Genomic DNA, 22,684 nt, shown 5'->3' with positions numbered 1-22,684 from the left:
CAAAGTGATAGGCACCATAGAATTGGCCTAATTAGAATTTGAAAATTAACAGTCATCACCCCTAATGCGTGTGATTTTTTGTCCTTCAAAATTACACGGTAAAAAGAGATTTGTTTGATAGTACAAAAGTTGAATGAATTTTAATATGTGTGTAAGATTTCAGTTACAAATTAAATTATTGCTGTATTAATATATAATTAATTATGTATGTAAAATTCTCTTATAGTGGCAATAATAAAAACTCGTAAAATTTAATAAAAAACGTGACATCAAATTAATATAGGATGATGCTACAGCCTACATGGGAAAACTCACCACCGAGGAGAGTCTAATTACCTGTTCCCTTGGCCAATGTCCACAAGATGAAGCCTAGCTCTTGCCCCAAAAAGAGAAGGGTATAACCGTATAAGAGAGCTGGTAGATCCGACAACCTTGATCTTAGGCAAGCGCTAAATGGATGTTAAATTTGGATCCTCTAAATTTTGAATTTTCACTTTAGAGGATAAAGTGTGATTTTTTATCTTTGAATAATTTCTCTCACATATTCTTTTTTGTCTCATCTATGAAATAAATAGTGAAAAATCAATAAATAGTGAAAAATCACATTTTACTATCTAAAATAAAGTTCAAAATCTAGAGAATCCAAATTTATGATGTTCCTCACTTCCTCTAAGGGGAAAAGATTAATAAAGTAAGAAAATAAATGTTTAACCAATAAAAATATTTATAAATGATAGAAATTATAAATTTAATAGTAACTAATTTTTTACTTTATCACTTTTTCAATCTCTTAATTTTAGAGATTTTTTATACATTAAATAGCTTATCAAATCTATTTGAAACAGGAGACTCTCTTATTCAAAAATCAAAATGATGTTACACTTTAAAAGTGAAGTAACATTTGTACCCACACTAGATTTTCTTTATGGCCTTCAACTACATCAAGTAGTTTGCAATCTGCATTGGTCATCAACCTACTCTGTTGAGAAAGGATCACAAACCCTGCTTAAGCTGTGCCCTTCCCTATTGCATGTTATTTCAATTCCGAGCTGGTGTATTGTATTGCATTGACGTAGAAACATTGCTTTGTTTTACATAGCCTTAAGAAGCCACAATGTTTCACAGGAAAATGATCAAGACTTTGATCCCATGGACATTCTTCCTCGGGGTCATGTTTTGTTTGTGTAAAATATTTTCCACTTTTATTATTACTCTATTAGGCATCTCTGACAATTTAATTCATTATTTCTATGACACTCAGGTCATGAGCCCAAAAAAAGTTTTATCGGAAACGAAATTCTTTCTTTCAATGAAAGACGCCTACAATGTATCTATCTCGTGCCTTGAACTGTCAAAATTCACAGTTAACACTGAAATAGAGCGGAGCAATTAATCGAAAACAAAAATTAACACAACACCTTCAAACAATCCAGTACAACTGATATAAATATAAATCCACAAACAAGACAACCCATAAATAAATCCAAAAACTAAATAATCCAGCAAGTTTGCTAATCCTAGAAACAAGCCAGAGACAAAAAACTGCAAAGAACATGAAAAGATTCCTTAGTACTGACCGAAATCACCAATCTAAGACCTTAAAACTGGAACAAAAGCAGATAGTGATGACCAGTGTAGGGTTTATTGCCTAAAGTAAACTGAATTAAAAAAAATCTAAGAGACAAGATTCTCATTCAAGGAGAGTGAGGCTAGTTGATCAGCAGGGGCGTTGGCTTGTTGAGAAACATTTCTCAACACATCCATTGCTTCGGCAACTTTCGCCTTGAGAGCATCTGGTGATTCAATCAGGTGCAATACCTCTGGCTGATCCATCTCCAATAGCATGCCTGTAACTTTAGCAGCTGCATCATGCTCCAGCTGGTCCACTAGCGGGTACAAAGCTTCACCAAGCATCTAGGAACATTCACGAGAAATAATTAGTTTTTCTTTTCTTGGTTGTGTGAAATAATTAGTATAACCATAAGAATTGTGCACATGCAACTAAGAATTCCAAACAAATGTGCTAAAGAAGTTGCACTGCTGCAGGAAATCGGACTTACAGTCCTCTGCTGTTCCGGAGGAGCATTTGCAAGAGCAGTAGCCAAGGCCTGAATTCCAACTGGCTGCCCTACACCATCGCGGATTGGAAGACCACCTATGTCATAGGGGACTGACAACATTCCTCCAGCAACCCCTGGGAGTGGAACATCTTGCATATTGCGACCCCCAGGAGGGTAACGCATATAGCGTCCCCTTGGAAGCAACTGAGGAAACAAATTGATAGAGAAAAATAAGTTATATAAAACAGCAAGCTTGTTTTAGAAAAACTTGTTTAGTTCAGCTAAAGCAAACCTGTTGCTGCATCATTGGCACTGTCTGCTGAGGTTGTTGCACAGGACCAGCTCCTCGTCGTCCACCTGGGCGCTGACCCTGCTGAACCATTGGAACAAAGAAGCTAGGCATTGGAGCACCACCGGGCCTCATCCCAGGAACAAGTTGCTGCTGGTAGCCAAATCCAGCCTGTATTTATTACAAAAGACCAATGATTAACTGTCATTCCTGAAACTAGAGTTTAAACAAAACACATTTCCTACAGTAATACTACATGACAGTATCCCCTTGAGCACAACAAAGTGAATAAACTCGAATACGAATAATTTCGAAGCCAATATTAAATTCCATCTCTACATTAATTCAAGTTATGAATTTCAACAAAGAAATTTTCTATTACATGATATCAAAAGAGGAATATACAACTTGTAACTTGTAAGGAATTACCTGTGGGGGAATCATGGCTGGGGGTCCTTGCCCGTACAAAAATTGTTGCCCTAAACCAGGAGCACCAGGAGGATAAAGTGGCATCCGTGGTGCAACAGAAGGTGTCATCGCAACAGGCCTCATTTGTGAAAATTGTGCCTTCAAGAAATCAAAATTACAGTAATGCAGTGATCAGAAAATAACTGAATATGGAACACCGTGCCAAATCCAAGCTTAAAGGAAAACACTCGTCACCAAAGCTTGCAACAACTTTTAAGGGGGGATCAATACATACATGAAATGAATCAAATAAATTAAGCATATCTACTGAAGCCATTTAGTTCTACATGCTCTTTAATTTGATAATATCAGGGATCCTACTGGTCTTTTTGGTCATATTCAAACAACAGATGAACAATTATGTACAACTTTTATTTCCTCACTAACACATCCAAAAATAATTTATCTTTTATTATACAGACTCACGCATCCAAGCCAACAATCTCATCTACGTGCTCTGAAGAACCAAAACATCAAACTCTCAAGATGACTTTTTCTACAAATTTATCTACCTTTACCAATCTAACAACATTGAAATTAACAGAGAAGTATACGAAATAATCACCATTTAATGGCCAAAAAAGGAGAATAATTGCATCTCATCAGTGTATTCTTAAAGCATAAAAATAACTACTGATATACCGTTACCTGTAACCTAGCTCTTCTCTCTTCCTTTCTCTGAGCAAGGGCAACGTACAGAGGCTTCCCAGCAATCATTTTACCATTCATCTCCGTAAGCTACATGTACCAACAGATTTGAAAAGAATTCGCCATATAAAAGATACAAAAGAATAACAACAAATAGCTTGATACTTACAGCTCGAGATGCTTCCTCAGGAGTTGAAAATGAAACAAATCCTGATCCTCTACTGATTCCATTTGGATCGCGCATAACCTGCATAAAATACATCAATAAATTCTCGCTGCCAACAAGATGGATAAGACAAATAAGCTTCAAGGAGAACATTTCCTACTGGCACACCTTGCAAGAGGTTATTGAACCAAACTCGGAGAAGAGTTCTCTTAGCTTTTCATCATTGATGGTATCATCCAAGTTCTTGAGATACAAGTTCACACCTTGGTATTTATCAACAGATTCTTTAACAGTTTGCTCAAACCGTCTTCTCAGCTCATTCTCTCGCTCAGATTTTTTCTGGGCTTTTCCAACATACCACTCCTTGTCATCAATTTTCTTTCCATTGAGTGACTCAACAGCTTTGGCAGCATCTTCTGGGTTTTCAAAATTAACAAACCCAAAACACTTTGATTTACCATCTGCATCTCTCATTACTACAGCACTAGTGATTGTCCCATACTCTCCAAAAATTTTCTTCAAGTCATCATCTGTCACCGACTCAGACAGGTTTTTCACATAGACATTATTGAATGTCGTCTTACCCAAAGCATTATCTCTATCTTGCTTACGTAAGAAATGACCCACATAGACCTGCTTATCATTGATCAGCATGCCATTTAACTTATCGATTGCATTCTGTGCAGACTCCTCGGTGTCGAATTGAACAAAACCGTAGCCTTTTGACTGGCCAGAAGCATCAGTCGCTATTTTGCAAGAAAGAATATGTCCAAAAGAAGAAAAAGTATCATGTAAAGCTTTGTGATCAATTGCCTTATCCAAATTCTGCACATCAAAAATCAGGAAATTATAAGATTCAAAAATAAAATACGACACAGAAACAATAGATAACCAAAACTTAATTAACGAGCCACAGCTCATTAAGAGGCACTAATTAAGAGAACAGGAAGCTTCACAGTTGAATGATTATGATAACCGCTTACTGTTTACTACCCAAATTTCTTTATTCAATCTTGTTCCTAGATATTTATCCTAGTTTCACACCAACCCCCTTCCTCCATTGCATTGTGCCCCAATCCTGATATAGTCACGAACAATCCCAACCCCATAAACCGGCAAACACAAAAATGGGGGTGGTGGTGGTGGGGGGGGGGGGGGGGGAGGGGTATTCAAATTTGTATTTTCAACTACTATTATATTGTATATTTTATATATATACTAATTCCAAGAATATGCAAATGTTTGGTTTTGATTAATTTTCAGAAACTATTTATTCTTCAAAAGAATGATCACTGATTTTCTTTTTTCTAATCAAATAACGAAAGTCACCTTGATAAAAATGTTTGCAGTCCCACTCTTGCGAATGCTAGGATCCCGATGAGAATACATGATCCTAATGGGCTTGTTGTTCAGTGGAGTGAAATTCAGTACATCTATTGCTCGTGCAGCTGTAAAAAATGAATAAAACAAAAGCGCACAAGACACAAACTTAGTATTTTTTACCGAAGATAGGGAGACTCGAACCCGCAACATCTTAGATGAGTATCGGGAGACTATGTCATTTGGGAGACTATGTCATTTGAGCTATAAATCATTGGAAACACAAACTTAGTTACGCCCAAAGCATGTCCAGTAATAGGAAATTCAGTATAAATAGTTTTATTTTTTAAAAGATGACAATAAACTATTGCGTTTATTCCCTTTTGAAGGTGAAAATACATTAACCCAAATATTAAGGCACATTAAGTCTCTATTCACAAAGCAGCTTCTTTGTCTAAAAAGCTATTAATAAAATACACTTGATGAATTCATATAAACATTCAACTAGCTATTTTTACAACGTCAACGCTAAATAAAACCTACAAATTATCATCACATTTTATTTTGAAATTTACCAAAAAGCAGCAGACCTGTTTCCCCCTTTAATAACGTGATTAAAAGGCAATTTTTTTAACACAATCCAAACACGCTACCTTAAAAAAAATAAACCTATAATCAATTACCGAAAAAAAAAATATTTTTCACGGCTAACCCAATCACACCAAAGATATTCATTATTCAACCCCAAAAGCCATATTCAATTAGCGTTTCCAACAAATAAAACAACAAAACGAATTGTGTGTACGAGAGAACTAACCATCCTGAGGGTTACTGTAATTAACGTAACCGTAACCGAGCGATCGGCGAGTGGTCAAATCACTGCAGACACGAACCGAAACCACTTGCCCGACCTGGTTGAACAAATCGTAGAGGTGCCTCTCGTCAACCTCAGGGTCCAGATCCCCGACGTACAACGACGTCGTAACAAACTGGTTCGTCCCATTCGCAGCACCCGCCGGCAGCGGCGGCGAAGGAGCGGCTGCGACGCCGTTCTGCGGTGGAGCCGAAACCGCGCTCTGGTGCTGCACCTGAATCTGCGCCATCACCTCAGATCAAAAAATTTAAATGAAATAATAACTAATAACCCTAACAATTCAAGACTGATTCTCTGTAATAATTTTCTGTTTTTTGGATTTTGGATAGGGTAGTAGGGTTGACTAGGGTAAGGATAGGGCCGCCGGATATCGGAACGGAAGCGGTGGCGTAAGGAGATTGACGGCGGCGAAGAAACCGAGTTAGGTTATTATTTTTTGGGGTTTTTTATTTTTTTGTTTTTTTTTTTTGGGGAATTTGGAAAGGTTTGGAAAAGGGGAGGGCAGAGTGAGCTGCACCGCAACTGTAGTACACGTCAGTATGAGTGCGTTATATACTCCTCTGCGGTTTTGCGGGAAAACCCTAACGTTTTTTGCGGGCTTTCTTGTGTGGGCTTTTTATGGGCTTCCATGTTTGCCCATGTTGTTCAACCATGGAAATTTAATGGGCTTTAAAATTTCGGACACATTTTTATTTTTAAGTTTCATAATATTGTGACCAAGAAGAATTTAGTTTCCTTGTCTCAATAGATTTGAGATTTTGTAAACCAAAAAAAAAAAGAATTTAAAAGGTGATTTAATTAGAGATTTTTTTTTTTTGGTTAATAATTAGTTAACAAAATTTCAAACACAATATATTTTTAACTAACCAAATATAACAAAAAGAGAAAGATAGAAAAAGATAAAGTTGGTTGAATAATGGTTAAAATAAAGAATAAGTTAGAGAATTAACTTTTAATTAATTAATATTAGCTTTTTTATTTTAAATTTTTTTATTTCTTATTTTTTGAAGGTTTAAGATGTCAGATTCAGAAATCAAGATATAAGATTAAAAAAATATAATTGTAAACAATTTAACTGATATTAACCTAAGAAAGTTTATTCCTAGTTGAACTATAAAATAATTTATTCTAAAATTTAAGTTGACGGGTTCTTTCAAATATATATAATTTGTGTATGAGCTCGTGGTTTGGTTTTGCTCGATTTGAATCGATGTTGATTTTTTATTAAAAAGAAAAAAAAATAGTTATCCTGAGTTAAACAAATTGATCCAACTTGAATGATATAATTTTCTTTTTTGGTTCAACTTTAGTGGTTTGAATTTGATACATGTCGTGAAATTTTGATATAAGATTGTTTTTTAAAATCACAAAGTAGCACTGAAATGTGATTTGCAATGTATTAGGGCTGCATTCTAAGAATATGATAAGACAAGACACTGAGAATAAGACATAAAGAACAGTAAAAATATTTGATAATCAAAGAAAATCAGCCAAAAACAATTATAATTTATCTTATTTAGCATTTATTAATTATTACGACAATTAATAAATACTAAATAAAGCAAGTTTTAGCTATTTTGTTTTTTCTATCTAATATTTTCCAAAGGACAGAGAGACAAAAATTAATATTTTTATATTTTATTTGTTAATAAATTAAAATAAATTATAAAAGTCTAATTTATTCTCATTTATTTTTATTTAAAAAATTTAAAAAAATATATAATAATAAAAATATATAATTATAAAAAAATAATAAAAATAATAAAAAATAATTATATTTTTTGTTAGTATTTTTTATTTTTTTATTAAAATAAATATAAAATATATTAATGTAATATTTTTAAATATAATATTTTTATTTATATTTTATCTATTAAATATAATTTTATATTTTTATATTTCTGTTTTAATATCTTGTGTCTCCAAACAAACACAATTTAAGAGTGCGGCATGGTTATGCAAGAAACCATAGCATTAAATTCTTCTCCATCCATTGAATTATTATTCTGAAGTCCTCCAAGTGTTGCATCATGAATTTCATGATGAACGTAACTTTTGAATCTGTATACGTATGTTGAATAATATAAAAAGAATTAGCGATATTCAAGCCTTCAAATGTTGACCTTTGACCCACACCCTGCAATAACCTTTACCTATTCAAACTTCTCAGTATCTCCATCGTGTAGTTCCCTATTTCTTTTTCTTTATTTGGATCTTATTATAACATATATTTTGTTCAAACTCAAGTATATTACTGTAATCTACATCTGTATCTATACGCGTATAATAAGAATTGGGATTTGTAATCGTTATTTTCCCTTTTATTTTTAATTTTAAGTATATTTTTATATAGGTATGCCTACTATATAAATTTATATGTATATCTAATGTAAGTATTATAATTATTAGGTTAATTTTAGTACAGTCAAACCAGCTCTATTTCAAAATTTATTATTAGTCAATAAATTATTACACGTACAAAATAAAATTCAAATTTTATTATTTATTTAAACGATTAATTTAATCATTCAATTAATCTAAATTAATTAAATTTAAAATTATTATTTAAGTTGTGATAAGAAAACAAAACTAAAACTAAAATGCTTTGTTGAGAAAAAGATAGAGAATTAGAGACGTCAGAGGTGACATGAAATAATGGAGAACATTCCCATCAAAGAATTTTTAATTTTTGGTACAATTAAAGAAAAAGCAAACAAAAAAGGCTGCTGCCACAAATGATGATAGACCCCCCCCTTCCCCAGGCATTTCCATAACCAGGCGCATGACAATTTCTCTTAACAATTAATTTTGTTTACTTTTCCAAAAGTATAAAAAATAGCTTTAATTTTTTATTTTAATTATTTTATCAAATTTATATAATTGTTATCATATCTTATAAAATATAATGTTATTAAATACACCACTCAAATTCGTTTGAATTTGATTCATCTAAATATATGGGTTAAATAGAACTGATATGTTTTAAGTCTATTTTATTTATGGGCCATAATTTTTCAACTCGAATTATTTATTGTCAATTCAATAAGTTAAATGGATTAACTAGTTTATCTTTTTATTTTATTTTTTAAAAAATATTTTGACAAAAAATTATCACTTAAAATTAAACACCTTAAACAATAAATATTTTTTTTAATTGGAGAGTCAGATTTTTAAACCAAATAAAAAAAATCTTGGCCCAAATTTTTTTTTAAATGCAAAATAAAATTAAACAAGTCACCCATTTAACTGACAGATTAATGGAGTTCAGTCATTTGATCCAAATTTTAAATGGATCTAATTTTAAAGTAAAAAATTTGTCCATTTAAATAAATAAATAAACTGATCTAATAAATTTAACGCATTTTAACGATTTTAATAAAATAAGTATGAAATGAGTTAGATAATAAATGAAATAAAATTGTATAAGCTTTTCAAGCAACATAATACAAATCCCAAATTTGTATGCATGACTTTGTCATTTTTTTGTCAAAAGATAAATGCTTAAAAATTATCAGAATTTTATTGTATTTTATTATATTTTTAGTCATTAACACAATTTTTTTTAATTTAGCAATTTAACAACATAATTTTAGTCTATAATTTTAAATATTAATGACTAACTACTAACTAAAAATAATAAATTCTACTTACCCTCTAATATTTTTCTCGTCAAAATATTCAAAATATCATAGTTTCATTAACATATAGTACTTTTCATTATGGATAACCTAAGAAAGTAAATGGAAGCAAAGTTGATAAAATTAATTAACATATCGTCTAAATCTAGATGCATATTAATTAGTTTAAAATAACTGATAAAAACGAATCAATTAAAAAAAATAAAGATGTACTTTTTGAAGGTCGTATTAGTGGAAAGATTACTAAGCTAGATAGATATATCACAATTTAGTTAAAGGGTCCTTAGACCTCTGGTGATTTTAGTGATGAGGAAACCTTGTTTTGTTCTTAGCAAGTAATTAAGAGCGTGGTTGGATGAAATAATTAAAGGAGGAAAATTATTTTAAAGAGTATTTAAAATTTTTAATGACTAAATAATATGTTTGGATATTTTTTAGAAGAAATTTCAAATTTTAAGAGATTTTAATTAATTGGTTATTAAAAATGAAAAATTTTAATTCTCCCAATAAAGAGAAAGAATTCAAATTTTATCTTATCTCTAACTCACTTCAAAATCTATTTATATATTAATTAATACTTAAAATTAATAAATAATAAAATTAGCTGTGTATTTTACGCAAATTAATTTTATTATGGAGGCAACGTTAGTGTAGGACGCAGATATGGAGAGGAGGAGAGCTTTACCGGACTGTGGTGTCAGGGACACAGTAATCGGACCCTACGAGTTACTGATGGGAACTCGGACCCTCCGATTTCCTGTAAATTGAAAAAGAATTTCTCATAAGCACAAATCGGACTTAGAGACTAGTATAACCAAATAAAAAAAAACCAACAAAGAAAACGGATCATCCGTTTTGGTGAGGACATGTCGCACGGTCCGATTTGTTCTAGGTGATTTCGTATACTACGCAAAACGGACCCTCCGATTTGCTTACAAAATTTGTAAAACAAAGAATTCGGAGGGTCCGATTTCTTCTTGCCAAAAGCTGTCCCACATTTCGGTGTAGCACCCCCTCATTCCATAACCCGGCACAACACCTGTCCCTTCTCCATAACCAAAAAAATTAGCCTGTATTTTATAAATAAAGATAATCTAACTATTTTTTCAAACAAAATATTTCAAAAATATAACTAATACAATTATCTGAACTAAACTAAAAAAATTGAAAAAAAAAAAACTACAAAATTTAAATTTTCATATATTTAAAATATATTAAAATTTAAAAAATATCACGCCCAAACACATACACATAAGACATTTGTACTTACCACGTAGATAAATATGCTTAGTTAATAATAAAGGGCCATTTGATGATTAATTAATCTATATTTTCAAATTGTGGAACTTCCTTTTTGGCTCCAAAGTCCTAATTCTCATGATGGTGTTTTTACCCAATAATGGCCCTACAAACACTGTGTGATAGAAAGAAATTTGCATGTCAATGATGAAAAATAAATAAATAAATAAACAAATGATATATGCATGTGTAACACTTTGTTTTTTTTGTTACTTGATGTGCCCTCTACTTTATGAAAGTCAGATCTATGATGGTGAGTGGAGAGTGTCCAGTGTGGTTATTATTAAAGATTTCAGCTATATCGAAAAACAACATCACTACTATTATAACTTTTTATTTTTCAATTTCATTATTTTATTTTCTCAAATTGAAACCTAAGTAACATGTGAAAGGTTATTAGGGTTAACGACTTAAAGACTCTAAGAAGAGAAGAAGAATAAGTAGGTGCGTGGACTTCAGTGTCCATATAGCATCTTCTTTTAACCTAAAAGCTTTAATTCACAAGCTTCATAGTCAAAATTAAAAGCATCTATTCATCATGGTCACACCAACATCCATGCCGAAATTAAATCAATTCAACAAAGCTAGATAGGATCATAATATAGGAAAGTTATCAAGTGTACCCGAAAATACCGGTGTTCCAGTTGTTTTAACAGTTGATTTTAATTAATATATATTATATATATTTTTTATAATTCAGATCAACGGTTAAAACAACTGGAATATCGGTATTCTCAGTATACCTGAAACTCTTCTCATAATATAATATTAGAAAAATAAAAAAATTTATTTTATTTCATATTTATTAATTATTGTAATAATTAATGAATATTAAATAAGATAAATTTTAACTGTATTTTGTTAATTTTTTGTTATTATTAAATATTTTTTATATAAATAATAGGGACAAATTGTTGATGATTGCTTTGGTTAACTTGGTTCCAAAGTCATGAATTAATTGCATCCAGTAGGAAATTAAATTAAATAGTACACATGGTAGACAACTAATTAATTTGTCCTTCAATTCTTCATTCCCAACACAATTAAAGAAATTAGAAACTGAAGCAAATACATTCAAATCTAGCTACCTAGGGTTCGGAACAAAAGTCAATATAAAAAAATAAAATAAAATAAAATTCTCTATATGATCATGAATTATCAAATTGGGTATATGCTCTAATTAATCAATCACTTATGAACATGATATCTAATAAGTAATTGATTAAAAAGCATATATAACATGTTTCATTTAATATTTCATGACCACATAAGATTTTTTTTCTTTAAAATTGTGAATCAAACCCTTTCATCTGCCCTCCGGGTGCAATGGGAAAAGCTCTAGGGTTTTATGTTCCTCCTCTTTGCTAGATGATGATGATGATGACCAACTTTGATCTTCCATATACTCAAATACCCAACTCCTACACTTCTTGTAAGGGCTATCTTCATGATCTCTTTCAATTACTTCTCCCTGAACAAAAAAATTTAACATAAACATCCATGAATTTTTATGCCTAAATAAGATATTCGAAAATGTTTCATAACAAAAAAAATAGTCAAAAACAGCTATAACTTGCTTTATTTAGCATTCATTAATTGTTGCGACAATTAATGAATTCTAAATAAGGCAAGTTCTGACTGTTTTTTTTTATTTTCCTAGTATTACGGTAAGATATTGGTATTAGTCTCTAATAATGAAGTTCTACTAATTTAGCTTTAAATAAACTTAAACTAATATTAACTTAATTAAGTACATATATAGTTAGTAAAATAATAAATATTATATTTTAATTTGGAGTGACTTGTTTCGAAATTAAAATTTCTTTAATTTTGTTCAAAGATTAAATACATAATATTTTTTCATAGATTATGTTCATTCATGAAATAAAATATCCATTAATTTGCTTAAAGAAACAATTAACATTTATTTTTTCTAACTAAAAAAAATATATAGGAGATAATTGAAATAATAGTCCATTGAAAAATTTTAGAATAAAATGACAAATTTACCCCTACTATATATTCTTATTAGTCACCATTATCCGAATAAGGATTGAAAGTATTGCACTCCAACAATAGTAAAAACAAAATTGCATGTCATTTCTAGTTTATAATTAGGCGAAAACTCAGGTGCAGTCGACTTCACGTGAAGTTGATATCTGAGAGCCGTTAAATGATTTGACTGAATTAACTAAACTTTTATCTCACGGCTCTCAGATATTAACTTTACGTGAAGTAGATTTCACTTGATTTTTCACCTTATAATTAACAACACACAAATATATAGTTACATACCCTTGAGGTCTCAAAACTTAAGCTAGCAGCAAAGGTGGGTGAAGACACTATTGTTGTGGTTGCGGCGGTGGCGGCGACGGCGGCCGGAGTTCTAGGAGTATGAGAAAGTCCAAGGCTGTTACGCTTCTGCTTTTGTCTCTCACGTGCTTTGTGGTTTTGGAACCAATAGAAGACATTTTTACCCTCAATCTTGCCGTATTTGCCTAATTGAGCAGTGATCTGTTCTATTTGTTGAGCATTTGGTGTTCTCATTCCACCTCTATAGAGCATCTCAAGTATCCCTATCTGTTCTTGTGTAGGGTTCCACCTTGTTCCTCCTGGATGTGTTTCCACCTGAATAAAATGAAATTAATTTTAATGCATTAACAGTGTAATCGGTTATTTAATCCGATAATTTTTAAAATAATAGATTTTAAAGTTAATTATTTTATTAATATGAACAATATGATAAAATTAGATGTTTTTGATAAAAAAAAAATTTATACTAATAGAACATCAAAATTATTATTTTTTATTTAACCCAATTATATATATTTTTTTTAATTTATATAGCAAGAGGATATGTTCTTTTTAATATATTGCCTATATAATTTTTAGATAATAGTGCTAGTTGACTTATATAATATCCCTAGAGAAAGGTATGTATTTGGTATGGAGATAAAAAATACAATTACAAGAACAATGTATGAAAATTGCTGCCTTAATTATTTTTATCACATGTTAAACTCACATTACACAGAATATATAGCCGGCGAACTATATTTCAAATGACATAATCTCTTCATACTCACTAAAAATCACGGATTCGAGTCTCACTTCTAACTTTAGAAAAAAAAAATATATAGCATTGTATGTAAGTTAAATAATAGGAAAATTGTCAAGTGTACCGTCATATTTCAATAATTTTTAACCGTTGATCTTAATTATAAAAAATATAATATATATAATTAAGATCATCGGTTAAAAATCACTGATACACCAATATGACGGTACACTTGAAAATCGTCTGTATAGTAGTATTGGTACAACAATAGTACTACATATATATATAATAATCAAACATTCTTTTTATACAATAATGAATGTATACTATATATACACTTGATAACGTACATGTCATGAAGGAATAATAATTGAATTAGAAGGAAAACAAATAAATAAATAAATAAAAGAAGAAGAAGAAGAAACCTGGCTCCCTGGTGGTGATGATGAAGGTGGATCCCTCTTAATAATATTATTATTGTTGTTGATGTTGTTATCATCATCAGAAGAGGATGATGATCCAAGTTTGCTACTTTCAGGTCTAATGAAGCTCTTAAGATCAAAAGAAGCAAGAGAAGAAGAAGAAGAAGGAGAATTATTATTATTATTATTATTAGAAGAAGAAGAATAGCTACTAAGCTTAGGAGCAAGAGGGCGTAATCTTTTGCACCCAAGCGTGAGAGAAGGTTCATGCTCCCATAATCCACGTGTGAATTGATGCACCTTCATTATTATAAATAAATATTATTATATCTTATGGTTGGTTATAATATAAGGTTTTGATGATTGAATATTATTCTACTACCTTACTTACTTAGCTTCTTCAAGAAGAGTGGATTGGTGATTATATAGAGAATGAAGGGGATGGAATTGAATAATGGAATGGGATGGTGGTGATGATGAAAATAAATTTAAACTAAAAATTTATAAAAAAAAAAAAGTGGGAGAAAGTGGGAAATGAGGTGTTTGCCTTGAAGAACCAAGACCAAATGATGAGTTATAGTTGACTTAGGGAATTATTTCAATTAAAAACAGAAAAAGAAAAAAAAGGTTACACATACAATTGTGTCAATTCATATCAACAGGAACAAGATTGGAGTTGCGAAATAAAGGAAAGAAAACAATCTCACGGTAATCGATGAATGGATTCTGACCTTTGTTTTGCTTACAAATACTTTAGATGAGTTGGATACCAATTAATTTATTAAAATTAGAATACATCATTTAATTTTAAGAAAAATATAAGAACTAATAATTTTTTATTTTTTAAGATCTAGATTTCACCGTTTATAATTTAAGATTTTTAAAGTTAACAATTTATAACATAAATTTAGAATTTAAAATAAATAAAATAATGTTTAAAAAATGGACTGATGCTAACTGAAAAAAAAGTTTTTTTTTTTTAAATTTATTTATGGATTACTTAGTAAAAATATCCTTATAGCGATAGGCTTAAATATATGTTTATTACTAAAAATGGTTATTACTGTTTAAATTATTAGTAATATTATAATAATATATAGTGTTTTAAAATTTTCTCTTTTGCACGATAACTTGGATAAAAAAATTTTGTGGGGTTTAGTATATTATGAGAAAATTATGCCATTTAATTTATAATTTATTGAGTATTATTTAAGTAATTTAGTGTATATATATATTCTGCTTTCTCTCTTGTATGTATTTCTATGTGTTGTGCCATTGCCCGTGTGAATTATAAAAATATTTTATATATAATTTTTATTTTTAAAATATTTTTTTCAAAGTTAAGTATTTTTAAAAAATTTTTGTTACACATAATTTATAAAAGTTCTATTTTATTATTGGGTATGGTTGAGTAGTTCAGATGACAGACTAATTCTATTCGACCCTACATTTTAACTAATAAATATTATATTTGAATGAAAATAAATTAGTTTACCCGATTTGAATTGAATTAGATCGAGAAATTTAGAGTGTGAATAGAGATTCGAGTTTGGAGATTTAAATTCGTAGGTAAAATAAAAATAAAATTTAAATCATATTTTATATTTTATTTATTGTCGTTTTAGTTTAAAGTGTCAAAACGAATAATATATTCGAATTAGTGAGTTGGATAACTGAATTGGTATACAATTTCATCATGTTTATATATATCTCCAATGAAGTATATCTAATTTTAAATATTGATATTACTTTTAATCACTATATTACGTATACAATTAGTCTCTAAATTTAGTTACTAGTATAAAATATATATTAAAATATAAATATATATTAAAAATAAATTAAATTATATATATATATATATATATTTATATATACAAATATATTAGTGATTGATTTTAATAGTTGGTTTTGATTTATAAATAACATTTTTATATTTTTAATTCATTCATAAAATAATCTTAAACTTGAGTTTGTTTGTTGTAATAAGAGAATAATTATTCAAACCAATGAAATATAAGTCAAAAAAAGTAATAGAAAAAATTTCACATAACACATGATTTTCCAATCTAAGAAAAAGAAGTAAAAACAATGCAAGAAGACACATGCATGAATGAAGATGATACGTAGAAAAAGACAAAGAAGCTAAGAGGGAGTATGTGAGAGAATGTGAACATATAGATATATAGATAGAATTGGAAAATTTTAAACGTACCAAAAATACCAGTATTTCAATTGTTTTAATTATTAATTTCAATTAATATATATTATATATATTTTTTATAATTCAGATTAATGATTAAAATAACTGAAACATCGGTGTTTTCGATACACTTAAAACTCTTCGGATAGAATATAGATAAATGGAATGTGGTGTAAGTGTGTTGGCCCGTCAAATCCATTCATTTTCTTTCTCACCTTTCATCATTATAAGCTGTCATTGCTTTTCGGTGCCCTCTATCTTTTTTTCCCCTCTCATCAATTAAAGTTGAGTGACTGAGAGAAAGTATAAGAAAGAAAAGGAAAATCATTATTATTATTGTTATTTTATTCCTTCCTCCAATCCCAAAAATTGAAAATGGAATAAGGAAGCCATCAACCATTTTACATGCTTTTTCATTTTTTATTAGAGTAATAATGATTTATTTTTTAATTAATATCAATTAATTTTCTTATTAAATAAAATTTTCAATTATGTAAAACACATAAATTAAAAAAAAATTCTATAATAATATTAATTAACTAAAAATGATTTTTTATATCTATTCTTATATATATATTTTCGCACAATAGAGTGAAAGAATAAATGAATGGCGTCTATGTCTTTTTGAAGTGGCAGAGAATGTTGGAACAGTTTGAAGAATATATAGTAATATAACCTAAATAAATAAATAAAAAACACAATAATATCCATTATTATATTCCTTCCCATTCCTTTGGGAAATGTAGCACTCTCTCTCTCCAATTCCCTAACCAACTTTATACGCACTTCATTTTTAGTACCATGCATATTTTATAGGCCAAGCATCCCCATGATATCCACTCCCAAAATATTTTGTCGCACTATCAAATTTGCTATTTTATATAAATTGATTGCAAGAGAAATTTAAGTTCCTAACTATAATTAAGATGGTCCATTGTATTTTTAAAAGAGTTATTTAAGATTTGAATTGTCTACTTTACCACTAAAATGGTTAGAATATGTGATTTTATAATATAATAACAGAATATTTATAATGAATTAAAATAAAAATTTAAATATAGTAGACAACTATATACTCCACAAATTGTTATTTAGATATAACATTTTGTATGTTTCAATTACCATGAGATTAAAACAAAATGATATGTAAAAAAAATCCAACATTAGATTAATTAATTAATTAATTATGTAAAGATGAACCCTAATAATAAGATGGTACGGTCCAAATTAAAGTGAATACCATCTCATATTATTATGTTGGAAACAGAAAAAATCAAAATCCAAACATGTATGTTTACACTAGGGTGTGCATGGTCTCACCCGGCCCCGAACATTTTAAAGGCTAATTTGGTGTGATTTTACTGGGTCTAGGGTTGGGTAAGGGTCTCAAAAATAGACCCGGTCATTATTTTGGGTCGGGTCTGGGCTATGGCTCGGGTCACCCAAATTTGGTCCGGTGGCCCGGTCATCATACACAATTAATATTTTGTGTTATTAGTGATTGATGATAGCTATTCTTATGTGAAATTTAAGTATTGTAAACCTTAATATTTTGTTTTATTAGTTATTATAAGACTACAAGTTAATGTTTTATGTTTAAAATACATAAGATTTTAGACAAATGCATAATATTATGTTATTTGTATTGATTTAAATATTTGGTGTTATTAGACAATATTAGTATTGATTATGGATATGCTTTAATTTTAGAGAATAGTTGGTTCTTGTTATATTTTTCTAAATGAATTTTACCATGTCAAATAATGGTTTGAGTCTTGAAAATTTGGATATTTTCACATACTAGCTTATAAGAAAGTATCAAGGTAATGTAATGTTAACGGCCCGATTTTTACCCGGTATAATCGTGGCCCGAAAGTATATAGGTTTCATCGAGTCTAAGGCCGGGTTCGGGTTTAATAAACAGACCCGATATATATTTCGGGTCGTGTCTGTGTCACATCGAATCCGGTTTCACCCGATCCATACACACCCCTAATTTACACACATATAAGAATTTAAAAAAAAATTAATAAAAAAATATAGGTTTTATTTATGAATAAGTGACACCTGAAATAATACAATACATGACGCAAGGGAATAATAATTCTCAGTTCCCGCGCATAGCATATGATTGAATTTTGAGTGCAGCTGGCAAATTTGGCTCATCGCATGTGAAAACATTTCAAAAGTAATAAAGTAATTAAAACCTTAATTATTATTATTATTAACCAATTAATCAAGTAATTTACCACACGTGCCATTCAACATTGTTGCACGATTGTACACACGTGTTTTAGTCAAAATAAATTATCACCAATCATCACAATCATACACACATGCACCTGCAAGAGGAAGTGTGAATCATTATTCCATTTATATATATTTTTTACTCCAACAATGGCAATGATGATGATGATTATGAATGAATGCTTATGCTACCTTGCTAGCCACTTGGCTAACCAATTTGAGGTATGTGTGAGTCTCACTCTCCAAACTCCAAAACAAAATCTTTCCTATTCCAACCAATTATGTTGTCTACTAATCAGTTAAATTCTTTTACCCAACAAAATTTTACACAATTGGTAGTAAAGAATTCAACAAACTTGTAATTGTATATATTCTTGAGAATTTTAATTTTGGAGACAAAATGATAAAAGTAAAATCAGGATTGAATTATAAAATGGGTTTACTAAGAAGTCAATTCTTTTTCCATAAATATCAATTTATTTTTATTCTTAGTTTTAAATTTTAAAGTCTGAATAATAAATTCTAAACAATAAACTTTAGTTCTAAAATTTAAATTCTCTAAAAAATTAGAGTTAAAAAATTATAACAAAAATTTAACTAATATCAACTAATTAAAAATTTATTCTCTATACTTATTCTTATAGAATATAATAATAAGAGTTATACTTTAAATTTTTCTCTTCACTTTTTTTTGTCTTTTATTCCAAAACAAACTCCTACGTACTAAACAAATTTTAAGATAATTCTTATTAATTTTAGAGTTTAGAGTTTAAAATAAAAAAAAATAAATTTATAAGGGTTTTAGTTCAAAATGTTCTAATGGCTGAAATTAAACCCACATAACATCAACTTTAAATTCATAAATAGCGACGGGTTCGAAACTGTCGGGTGAATATGAAGCAAATTCTATAACTCACATTTAGCGGCAATTTTCTAATCACGTGCCGCAAAATATTTATTCAGTGGTGGTTATACTAGCGATTTTTTAAAACCGTCGTCAAATTCAATCCCGACGCCAATAACTATGGCGATCCGGTGAACCGTCAGCCTTTGATTTTGCAGTGACTTAAAATCGCCGCCAATCATAAAAAAATTGCCGCCATGTAGCGCCCGCTTGTAGTATGATGGCATTTAACTAAAACCATTTTCTATTCAAATTTTCCCTTGATCAATTTAAAAAACCCCAAGATTCACTTAATATAGTATTGATGGAATCTTTTACCAACTACTCATAATATTATTGGCCTTCAAGTTAGACCAATAAACGGATTTAAAAATAGTTAGTTAATTACATTATCTGAATGGTAAAGTAGATACGGTTTGTGATATGTATATAATAGTTACTTTAATTTATATAAGTGATGCAAAGAAACATGAGATATTGTGATGAAGGTGGGGTATAAAATCTTCATGCAATTAATTAGATATAGGGAGAGGAATTATAAGGCTCCGGAAAAATTAAAAGGAAAAAGGAAAAACACTTAACCACCATACTAATAACTTTAATCTTTTTATTATTGCCTTTTATTTCTTTAGAAGAATATATATGTATAATGTTGTGTGATTAGACTCCTAGATATCATTGAAGAAGCTAGCTTTAATAAAAAGTTAGATCGATGGTTCCCTTTGAAATATTGAAAAGCACTTTAAATTTTTGGAGGTAACAAAAAGGGATTTCCAACAAAAAGTTAGAAGCTATGATAATGTGACTTTCATGTTCATCTCATTGAAATAATTATTTTCTTTTTCTTTTTCTTTTTTCCCCATGTTAAAGAATTAATAATTCATTTTTTAATTGATGTTAGTTTATATTTCAAATTAAATTATATGTAAATAAATATAGAAAAATGTAATAATTGTTAATTATTAATATATATAAATAAATATATGAATCTATATAATGAGTTGGTCACCAGCTCATTTTTTCTTCTGTCTTTTGTTTTCTTCTTCTTTTTACCAACTCTTCTGTAATTGTTCTTTGTTAGGTTTTCAGTGTCTTCAAGTCTTAATAACCAAAAATATAGGCAGACTTTTAGCTTTTTATTTTGTTATGTATGTGTTTGACTATTATAAAAGCAGTCTAATAAAATGCCCATTTTTTATATATAAAAAATAAAACCAAAGAATATTATTTTTATATCTTTCCACACACCGAAAAATGTAAATCTAATATATAAAATAAAAAAATAAATTAATAACTTGCATCATCATCAATATGTTCTTTTTTTTTTCTTTCTGAAAAATTAAACATTAACTAACTGCAGCCTAAATATAGCTGGAAATTAAATTAAAGTATTTTTTATATGTTATCAAATTTTAAAAAGATGATAACTGTTTTTTATTATAATAAAAACAGTGTAACTAAGTATCCTTTAAAAATTGTCTTTTATTCAGTCTTTAAATGAGAGAGAAAATAAAAAATAAGTAACTTTTTTAATTTTTTGAACAACTGTATATGAAAGTATGTATTTAAATTAATTAAATAATAATAAATTTTTAAAAAGATTAATTAAATCAATTTAAATAATTTACTTAAACAATACACATGTTTAATTTATAGCTAGTGTAATAAAATCAATTTAAATACTAACTTAAAATAATTATATAATTAAAATTATAAAATAATTTACATAAGAATCAGAACATTAATTAAATGTGCACGTTAAAATCATACAATAAGTTGATGATCATATTTGAATCTCTCACTTTGGCCAGATTACTAATTATGGAGAGGTTTGGTTTTGAAGGATGACCCTTTTATTTTGATTTGATGCCAAATAATGTCCATATATGAACGTCAAAATCTTATAATAATGATTTCAAAGTTGACAATAATATTAGAGATGTTTTTTGGCCTCACATAATAACAGTTCTCGTATCTGATTGCACCACATTCACATCATCACCCTTCAATCACGACAATATGCCATTTTTTTCTTTTTTTCTTTTTCCCTTTTTTTTCTCCCGCCAATATAATATATGCTATTTTTTTCCCTTGCCTACTTGCATACAGCATATATCCATATATTTATAGGCTTTCATTATTCTAACCCTAATTAACTATTTATCGTAGGGTTATGGTAACACTTTTTCTATTGAATTATGAGTGTTTGGATTTTAATACTAAAGTTTCATCTTCGTTTAATTTATTATTTGATTTAACTGAAATTATATATAAAAATAAGTTATTTTATAAATTTTATACTTAAAAATAACTTGTCACACTATAGCAAACACACAAAATAGCGACGGTTTATTCTAATAATAACAACGATTTTAAACCGCACAAATACATATATAACTAATTAAATTTTTAGTGCGTTTCGGCGAACTAGATTTTCCTTTGTCCGCTATTGTCATGTGTTATTGGCAAGAACAAAAACAAAAGAAAAGAATAAATTGAAATCAAATAAAAAAGAAAATGGGATAGAATTAAAACTAATTAATGAAAAAAAAACTGAACAAATAAAAAGAAATAACTTTTTGATATCATTAATTTGAATCAGAAAACTTGAGCAAACTTAAGAATGGAAATCAGTGTTAGAATGAGAAAGGAGCAAATCAGTGATGAACACAGCAAAAGAAAGGATGTAACAATTAGAACTGACGGAGAGGAACTACACGGCGATAAGGATTCGCAGAGGTGTAGTTTGTGCTTTTACACACTTGTATGTGTTCGCACAAAAATAAAGAAAAATACTTGTTTTCGTTGAAAAAGGTGTGCATATCTTTAATTTAATAAATTCAATAAATTGGTGTGCAACGATTAGAACTATCTAAACTGCCGCTATCTTGATTAATTTTGCAGCAAAAGCAAAATTGTTACTATAACTGTTGTTATTCCGCTAATTTAAGACAATTTTAAAAGTGACTGTCAATTTTTTGTCATTATTTTTTGTATTTGTTATAGTGCCATAATAAGTCAATTGAAATTTTACTAAAAGAATAGAAGTTTTTAGTAAAAATTCTTTTATTATTTTCAAAAAATTTAA

General features: G+C 29.0%; 2 protein-coding genes across 2 annotated transcripts; both read right to left on the bottom strand.

Moving 5' to 3' along the window:
- Positions 1-1,419: 1,419 nt before the first annotated feature.
- Positions 1,420-6,387, bottom strand: LOC112697816 (polyadenylate-binding protein 2-like). The gene is made up of 9 exons (XM_025751151.3): positions 5,769-6,387; positions 4,961-5,079; positions 3,800-4,456; positions 3,635-3,712; positions 3,466-3,555; positions 2,779-2,916; positions 2,353-2,520; positions 2,061-2,264; positions 1,420-1,914 (listed from the first exon to the last, which is right to left on the bottom strand). The coding sequence occupies exons 1-9, from the start codon at positions 6,052-6,054 to the stop codon at positions 1,675-1,677; spliced, it is 1,980 nt and encodes a 659-aa protein (XP_025606936.1). The 5' UTR covers positions 6,055-6,387; the 3' UTR covers positions 1,420-1,674.
- Positions 6,388-11,697: 5,310 nt separating this feature from the next.
- Positions 11,698-14,786, bottom strand: LOC112697815 (WUSCHEL-related homeobox 4-like). The gene is made up of 3 exons (XM_025751150.3): positions 14,246-14,786; positions 13,058-13,390; positions 11,698-12,233 (listed from the first exon to the last, which is right to left on the bottom strand). Exons 1-3 carry the CDS (start codon positions 14,546-14,548, stop codon positions 12,069-12,071), a joined length of 801 nt encoding a protein of 266 aa, XP_025606935.1. The 5' UTR covers positions 14,549-14,786; the 3' UTR covers positions 11,698-12,068.
- Between the last annotated feature and the right edge of the window lie 7,898 nt (positions 14,787-22,684).

Source organism: Arachis hypogaea, chromosome 16 (genome assembly GCF_003086295.3).
Source record: "Arachis hypogaea cultivar Tifrunner chromosome 16, arahy.Tifrunner.gnm2.J5K5, whole genome shotgun sequence".
Taxonomy (NCBI): Eukaryota; Viridiplantae; Streptophyta; class Magnoliopsida; order Fabales; family Fabaceae; genus Arachis; species Arachis hypogaea.
The sequence above is the reverse complement of the archived record's forward strand: the minus strand, read 5'-3'. Positions and strand labels throughout refer to the sequence as shown.